The sequence below is a fragment of the Calcarisporiella thermophila genome (assembly GCF_041956535.1).
Source record: "Calcarisporiella thermophila strain CBS 279.70 unplaced genomic scaffold VTP21scaffold_50, whole genome shotgun sequence".
Lineage (NCBI taxonomy): Eukaryota > Fungi > Calcarisporiellomycota > Calcarisporiellomycetes > Calcarisporiellales > Calcarisporiellaceae > Calcarisporiella > Calcarisporiella thermophila.
Genome location: NW_027192240.1, coordinates 40 through 8,280, shown reverse-complemented (window position 1 = coordinate 8,280; position 8,241 = coordinate 40). Strand labels below are relative to the sequence as shown.

Genomic DNA, 8,241 nt, shown 5'->3' with positions numbered 1-8,241 from the left:
GTATAATAAAAATAAGAAGGCAACTTTGCTGCATCTTTTCAACACTGAGTAACAAAATCCATATGAAACAAACTGCTGTTACTTAACTAATACCTGTTCTAGTTTATTATTACGCTTTGTCTTAGTCTTGTCTACCCTACAATATTTATTACCAACTTCAAATCATCCCACTTTTTTAAATAATAGTAGTGAATATACTGTACTGTAATCATAAATATCGCTTTGCTCGCAAAAATAATATGGAAGAGTTGTACTGAAATTGTGCTACACCTTTCATAATAATACTGAATTTGATATTCGAGAATATTAGGCTTTCGCAATTCAGTCCTTACACCGCCCTTTTCTATTTGATGACCTCAAACACACTGGTACTCTTGCTTTTACGCCCCTATCGAGGCTCCTCGGTATATAAAAGTACAGATGCCTCAAAGGTCTCTCGCTTTCCTCTGGGTTTTTTCTATTCCCTCTCTTGAGAAGAACTTTGCATTTTATTTTCATACAATATGACAGTCGTGGCAGATTCCCCAGTATTTGTCGCATTCATCAAAAGAATTGATGATAAGTTTTACAGCCAGAAGGACAGCCTCAAGTGCTTAAACTGTGACAAAACTGGAAAGCTAGGGACTAATCAAGACAGGCTCAAACGCTGCTATTACCATTGCACTAATTGTCATAAAACGATTCACCGCGCGGATATGGCACGTCGCCTTGGCATTCTAGTTCCACCTGAATTGGTCACGAGTACTCGGAAAAAGTATATCGCTGCCGGAGCAAAAGGAAATAATACCTCCGAGCAACCTAGTGCCCAGCAGCCTCTTCTCCGTCACAGCGATGCATCCACCTCAGCGCTCCAACCGCTTTCCTCCCGTGGATCAGCCTTTCAACGTTTTCTTCTCTCGCGCAAAACCGCTAGGTTATCTGGGCGAGAATCCAGTGAGTCAATCGAAGTTGAACGGATCCATGGAACTTGCGGCGATGAGACTGCTCAACCCATGGTTTCCACATCATCCCATCCTTCCAGACCCGTAGATGAACTAATTAAAGAAATTAGAGCACAAGTCGTGTCTCTAGCTTTTAGGGTAGAAGAGCTCGAAACACGGCTTCAGGATCAAGTTCACCGACACACAAGTGAACTTGGAGAAAGGAACCTCCAACACAAAAAGGAGCTTGAAGCAAGGGATCTCTTACACGCTAAGGAACTTAAAGAACAGGAGATTCGAGTTTTGAAGCAGTTCGAGGAGAAATTCCTAGAGATAGAAAAAGAGTTAGAGGAGAGGTGCTTGGGAGGGGGATTGAGAAGCTTCTTTCCGACCATCAATGCGAACTTGAGGAGCAAGTCGTAAAGTACACAGAGGAGATCTAAGGACGCTGGCAGGAGAGGAGATTACAACTGAGCCTGCACCCTCCAAACGGATCTCAATCGATTTCTAACCCTGACCACCAACCAGTCAGGGCTAACCAGCCTAAGAAGCCTACAGCAAGAAAGGCTTCCTATGCCGACATCGTAAAAAAATTGAAGATTCTGCAAAAAGATTAGAAAACTTTTTCTAAATCATTAGCGGTGCTTCACCAGAATCTACGACCCGATGACGCTTCCATGTCTGAGGTCGCTCGCCGTCACAATCCCCGTAGAATTTTTTTATGTCATCGGTCTGCCATTCATGCATCTTTGTAGTCTGCGCAAGCATTTGTATAATCTCAGTGAGATTATCCAATGTATACAATCTTGATTACATCGGAAGACATACAGTAGAGTTTCTTGTGGCAGCAGGCTATTACCCGTACCTAACTCGAAGGTTCTCGGTCTTGCAACTTCGTGCTGCGTGGAATTACGACTCCGAGATTTAGCACATACGCAAGGATACCACTTTGATCAGTCATAACACTTTTAATAGCTTTGGACCAGGTGGAAAAGTATTCTCGGACAATGTGGTTTGGAGAGAGTCCACAAGGCCTTGCAAGTCTTCAAGAGAGCGGCATTTACTTTGGCCACTACTTCATCCGCCGCGTTTTGATCTTGGCCCCTCTCGAGGTCCTAATTCAGCTCAACACGGAGATGCAAAGCCAAGAACCTTCGAGCTATAGATGAGTAATAGCTTTCCGCCACAAGGAACTCTACTGTATGTCTTCCAATGTAAGCAAGATTGTAAACATTGGGTAATCTCACTCTGAGATTATACAGGTGCTTACGCAGACTTCCAAGACGCATGAATGGCAGACCGGTGACATAAATTCTACGAGGATTGTGGCGGCGATCGGCCTCAGACATGGAAGCGTCATCGGGTCGTAGATTCTGGTGAAGCACAGCTAAAGATTTGGAGAAATTTTTCTCGTCTTCATACGCAATCTTCAACCTTTTCACGATGAAAAGGCTTGCAAGAACTAGTTTTACAGCTTGTCTGTTTTAGGTAGCTCTAATATTTTGCGATTACTTGCTAACCTCACTGTTTTCTGGGTATATATTTTGGACATTTTGCATTTTGGAATAATAAGCAGAGGTATTAACTTTCTCTCCTATCTCGAACTCTCAAATAACACTAGTAGCACTCTCCAAGCCACATTGTCCGAGAATACTTTTACACTTGGACCAAAGCGATTCAAAGTGCTATGGCCGAAGCTCCCCTAGTCTCCGCAGTAATTTCTCAACCTCTCTCTGCTTCAAACGCGGAATTAAGTACTATATTAAACATCAAGTACCAAATTTGAATAGTACTAAGAAATACTAATGTATTTATTATACAGGTTGCAGAAAAACTGTTGCAATGATATGTCATATTTTCTATATTAATTAATTGATCAATAACTACCCTAGAAAAATGGATCGGAAGATTATTGTAAAAATATTTGCGATCTACACTATATTAAGGAATACCTGCAGGGTATGATTAAAGAATAAAAAGTTAAGCTCCAGGGGGATGAATATTGGAAAAGTGTTGCAATATGATTTTTGGACTTGGTACATATGACTACATTTTTTTCTCGTTGCACGGTTCTTGCTTCTTTATTTATTATTTTCTCATCTGCATATGTCAAAATAAGAACACAAAACTACACAAGTATATTTTATATACGTGACTACAATGAAGCCAATTTCCAACAAGACTCGCGACAGTGTTTTTATTTACTCCAAAGAAGGAAAGTCTTGTCGTCAAATAGCAAAACTGCTTGACATCCATTACTCGACAGTTGCAAGGGTCATCGCAGGAGAAAGATGGCATCGGCCTGATTTCAAAAGGCCACATGATGGTCGCCCCCGAATTCTGAGTGAGAGACAGGAGAGAAAAATAGCGACATTATTATCGTCAGGTCAGTGTAAAAATGCACCTGCAGTTAAGAAACACTTCAAGGACGAATACGATGTGGATGTGTCTGTCGATGTTGTGAGGCTAGCGGTCAGACGTAACGAACTGCTTACTCGCGTAAGACCAAGGAAATCTCTACTAACAACTGCACACCGAAGACGGAGGATGGAGTTTGCCAAGAAGTATAAAGACTGGTCCGAAGCTGATTGAAAACGAGTTGTATTCTCGGATGAAACACAGGTAACATTCGCCCAAGCAAGCGGCAGAGAATATTATAAGCACAAAGGTGAGCCACTCCGCAGCCGCTATATAAGGTCAACGCTCAAGCACGGTGGTGGGTCTTTGATGGCGTGGGGCTGCGTCACTTCGCATGGCGTCGGTAACTTGTGCCGTATCGATGGAGGGCTCGACTCCGTATTGTACACGAATATCCTTAACGAAGAATATCTTGGATCTTTGGATTATTACGAGATAAAGAAATCACAAGTCATATTCCAGCAAGACAACGATCCAAAACATACGTCCAAGGTAACCAGGGAATGGTTACGAAACAAGAGGATAGATGTGCTAGAATGGCCTTCGCAGTCTCCTGATCTCAATATAATGGAGCATATGTGGAGCGAACTGAAACGAGGGCTAAACTATTATCAACGACTTCCGAAGAACAAGAACGAACTGTGGGAACGTATTGAGAAAGAATGAGAGAGCATAGACGTAGAATTTGTCAGCAAGCTCTATGTAAGCATGCCGGAGCGAGTGCGTGCTGTATATAATGCAAAAGGAGGACACACAAAATATTGGTAAAAAAGAGTGCAATACGCAATTTGTGAAAACTGTCTATATAAGTGGCAAATCTGTAAAGGACATTGCAATACTTTTTCCAACTTTAACCTCCCAGCATTAAACTTTCTCTTTTTTAAACATGGGTATCACGTATTAATAAAACTGGTCTCAGTGTTGTACATTTTTACAAGAATTTTCCGATCCATTTTTCTAGGGTAGTTATTGATTAATTAATTAATATAGAAAACATGACATATCATTGCAAAAGTTTTTCGGCATCCTGTAGCAATATGTCAGTATATCGTCGCTCTATAACTGAAAATCATGCATAGAGTCACATAGAGTACGAGTTTGGCTACCACTACGACTGTAATAAAAGTATAGAAGTGAATTCACTCTTTTAACAATACCATTACAATACTCCAAGCCTTGACATATCCATGATGTTTCTATTGATTGATTGCCTCCCTTTATTATCTGTATCTCCAAATTTGTGGTTGTAACAGTTCAATAACTGTCAGAAAATGTTATCCCTTATTTAAAGAATGGGGAAAGATGAGGAACCAAAAAATCAAGGAATTAGGAGGTATATAAAGAAGAATTCAAGAAAAACAAAGCTGCATCACAGAACTAGCTCGTAATTTAATAATTAAATGAAAGAAACGAGTATATGTGTATAAAATGTATTAAATGAATGGTGTGAAAAAAAAAGGGGTCGGAACTTGGTCGTGTTACATATCCCGTCCCGCCAGACCTTCAATGATTGCGCGCTGGATTAAATCTATTTTCGGGATATCAACCCCCAACACTAGAGCCCACGATACACGGAAGACCGGCGCCACGCTAGCACTAAGAAAGCTCGACATAGATACGGTGGTTACCTTGGGGAATTGGTCTTCGTCCTCGACCTTCGACCTCTATTATCGGCGAGATCGGGCGTTCGAAGCCGACGTATCTAGAGCGCTTCTCTCGTTAGCACTCGACGAAACGTAGCTGGGCCCTCTGTATCATCGTGAAGCATGGACTGCTGACCTAGTCCGCAGTCTATTTCGATATTAAGCCTAGCGTATGCGACGGCTTAGTCGAACTGGAATAGGCAGTCAGCAGTCCATGCTTCACGATCCCACCCTTCATCTTTTCTTTCCGTTTTACTTATTGTTTTTTGTATCATTAATTTTATTCTTTAATTTCTTTAATTCCCACCCTTCTTCTCGAGAAGGGCCAAGGAGTCGTACTTGCAGAATGACAACCTTATATAGCCTTAATCCTAATTCTTTAGTATTCTAAATGATTTCAATGAATTCCATTCTTACTTCAAATTCTTTGATAGTTCTTGTCCATCTGTTAATCTGTTAATCTTTTAATTTTTTTTTATATTCTTCTGGAAGTAGCTCAAATTTGACTAATAAACGACCCCATCATCGTGAAGCATGGACTGCTGACTGCCTATTCCATTTCGACTAAGCCGTCGCATACGCTAGGCTTAGTATCGAATTATTTAGAAAAAAAATAATCGAGGTATTTACTATGGTGAATCAAATTTTGATTGTTACTGTATAATTTTTAATACAAGCATTAGGAAGAATGCCAGACTGCCTTCTGAAGATTATCTGATTAATTAGTTGGAATGGTATGTAATAAAGGTAGATTTTAATTACAAAATGGAATAAAACGGGATAGGATAAATTTTACAAACTTCGATCTTGATCGAATACAAGAATTTCCTTATGGTAATTTGGTGCAAAAATGGTAAATTTCGAGCAAGAAGCGTTATGCATAACATTTACCACAACTACGTCTTGGACTGGATCGAGCAATACTGGGGAGTGAAGGCCCTCTAAATAAAAATTAACTAGATATACGGTCATCTGATAGTGATCCGCGTATTTTTTAGCTTGCTGGATGGCGGCCCGGAATTCTGCTGTGGTTACTTTATTGACTTTTAGCTCATAGGCAGCCCAATTATTTTGTCCGTTAACAACCATGAGATCTATTGTATCTTGATTCCTAGCACGCATTTCAACCAAACATTTCATGGGACTAGGCACTAAAGAATTCCAGACGCTGAAGAGAGCCGCCTGGAAAGAAGTTTCTGAAGGGCCACTCCTGTTGCGTACCCGCTCGTCGTTGATAGTTTCGGGAGTAATCTGTTGCAAACCCAAAGCCAGTAACTCGATGGGGTCAGGTATATCCGTCAACCTATAATTTGACTTTGGCCCAACAACCCCGATACAAACGCGTAAGATGATACAACTCGTAAAGCTGACAGTATTTTCTTCGCCAATAGGTACTAGGATACCAACGTCCAGTAGTTCTTTATCGATTTCACTGAGGTTTTCCAAATCCATATACCAAGGACTCCCCATGTTGCATGTTAGTTTTCGAATATAAGCCTTGACTGACTGACTTTTGCTCTGCAGCATATGCTTAAATTTGATATGTGTCCCATTCATGTATTTTTCAAGGTTGTCGTGCATCTCGCGATTCCATGAGTCAGAGGAGGGCTGGCACTCATTAAAAATTTTTAACAAGATCATAAAAGATGCTGGATGACCAAGAGATTCACGTATGATGCTCGCCTGTATAGGGTCAGGGATGCCAGGACGAAAACAAAGTTCCTTGTAGAGTCTGAAGAGCTTGCCCATGTCCTCGGTAGTAAAAAATGGAATTTGTCGAAAATGCGCTTTGTTGAAAGGTGAATCGAGTTCATTGGTGCCTGGGCGCCTTAAATCTACTATCTTGAATGTGCCAACCGCGAGATAAAATATATTCCGAAATTGAGACAGTGATCTGAAGAATACCTTGGCCACCTCAAGAAGTTCGTTATCCTGGAAAATAGACTGGAACTCATCCATGAGGATATAAAAGTTTCCTTTAACTGAATTAAGTCGACTATGTAATTCTCCTTCTTCCAAAGGCTCTGAGAAGATGCGTTGCGAAATGAAATAATAAAAGCCTCTTTGAGGACCATAAAGCCTGGTGTAGCCATGAATTGGCGGCATATCAAAAAATCTATAGTTGATATGATTTTTTTCGAATATGTCTTGGATTGCCATCAAAAGAGACGTTTTGCCGCTTTGATATGGCCCATGTATTACGAAAGAAGCTCTCCGAAAATCTCCAAGCAGGCTATTAAACCAATTCCGTTCGCTAAAGGGAAGCATTAGCCACCCTACATTCGGAACAACAGGGCCAATCGTTGGGATTGAAAAGCCTGCCATATGACTATACGGAGGAAACCTTAACCACCTCGAGTTTGGCGCAATTGGGCTTACTGCTGGGATCGGGCCTACCACTGGAACCGTTACACTTGCCATATCACTATACGATGTTCGAACTAAATAAAGAGTAAAATGTAAGTAATTTGTAAGAGTTTCCAATAAATTAAAGATGAATTGTTTATCAAAAAAATATACCTTGATCTTTTTCTAGTAAATAATAAGTTAATATTATGAAAAGTCAAACAAAAATTTAAATTTTAAAATTTAGATTTAAAAATACGCACCTGTAATCGGAAGTTCAACGATTATATGAATATGCTTCTTTTTAGGCTCCTCTGGAAAATTCTCGCGTATTTCATCTAATGGCGACAGAAACTTCCTACTTATATTATCGAAATTATGAATGGACTGAATAAAGGCATCAAAAGGAATATCGATCTTCCATAATTTGATTTGGGGTATATCAAAAGCCTCCAATTGCTTATTTCCCTCTCGAATTAATTTTTTAAGGTCATGGACGCTTTTAGACCCAATTATATCGACCGGAAAAGCATCTGAAAATTCATCCCCGCTCTTGATCATACAATTTAACTGCATTACTGAAATTAAAACAATTATTTTAATTGAGAAAATGAGAGAGGCATGTGTGCAAAGATTATGTATGACGTATATAAAATTTTCCCATGAAAAAAGAGATTCCAGAATGAATCAGACAATAAATATATAAGGAAATTTGGATTATGGAATTTGATTGGCCGAAATATTCAAGTAGTATGTACTTGTTTTCCAAGGTTAATCAAGCGCCTAATAAACTAGTTTTAAGCTCCGCTGGCAAAAACCCTAATTTGGGATCAAACCAAGCCATCAATTTTGGGGCTTAGCTTTTATTCGAATATTGTGACGGGGGTTTTTAGTTGGAGAGAAAGATTTAACTC

The 8,241-nt window shown here is 39.9% G+C and overlaps 5 protein-coding genes across 5 annotated transcripts; 3 read left to right on the top strand and 2 right to left on the bottom strand.

Moving 5' to 3' along the window:
• Nucleotides 1-503: 503 nt before the first annotated feature.
• VTP21DRAFT_9648 (uncharacterized protein) lies at nucleotides 504-1,343 on the top strand (the record flags this gene model as incomplete). The annotated part of the gene is made up of 1 exon (XM_069400627.1): nucleotides 504-1,343. The coding sequence occupies one exon, from the start codon at nucleotides 504-506 to the stop codon at nucleotides 1,341-1,343; it is 840 nt and encodes a 279-aa protein (XP_069245502.1).
• A 692-nt stretch (nucleotides 1,344-2,035) lies between these two features.
• VTP21DRAFT_9647 (uncharacterized protein) lies at nucleotides 2,036-2,479 on the bottom strand (the record flags this gene model as incomplete). Its single annotated transcript, XM_069400626.1, has 2 exons — nucleotides 2,036-2,354; nucleotides 2,433-2,479. The coding sequence occupies 2 exons, from the start codon at nucleotides 2,477-2,479 to the stop codon at nucleotides 2,036-2,038; spliced, it is 366 nt and encodes a 121-aa protein (XP_069245501.1).
• A 601-nt stretch (nucleotides 2,480-3,080) lies between these two features.
• On the top strand, nucleotides 3,081-4,004 carry VTP21DRAFT_9646 (uncharacterized protein; the record flags this gene model as incomplete). The annotated part of the gene is made up of 2 exons (XM_069400625.1): nucleotides 3,081-3,419; nucleotides 3,543-4,004. 2 exons carry the CDS (start codon nucleotides 3,081-3,083, stop codon nucleotides 4,002-4,004), a joined length of 801 nt encoding a protein of 266 aa, XP_069245500.1.
• Nucleotides 4,005-4,844: 840 nt separating this feature from the next.
• On the top strand, nucleotides 4,845-5,078 carry VTP21DRAFT_9645 (uncharacterized protein; the record flags this gene model as incomplete). Its single annotated transcript, XM_069400624.1, has 1 exon — nucleotides 4,845-5,078. The coding sequence occupies one exon, from the start codon at nucleotides 4,845-4,847 to the stop codon at nucleotides 5,076-5,078; it is 234 nt and encodes a 77-aa protein (XP_069245499.1).
• A 695-nt stretch (nucleotides 5,079-5,773) lies between these two features.
• VTP21DRAFT_9644 (uncharacterized protein) lies at nucleotides 5,774-7,903 on the bottom strand (the record flags this gene model as incomplete). The annotated part of the gene is made up of 3 exons (XM_069400623.1): nucleotides 5,774-7,422; nucleotides 7,502-7,513; nucleotides 7,591-7,903. The coding sequence occupies 3 exons, from the start codon at nucleotides 7,901-7,903 to the stop codon at nucleotides 5,774-5,776; spliced, it is 1,974 nt and encodes a 657-aa protein (XP_069245498.1).
• Nucleotides 7,904-8,241: the final 338 nt, after the last annotated feature.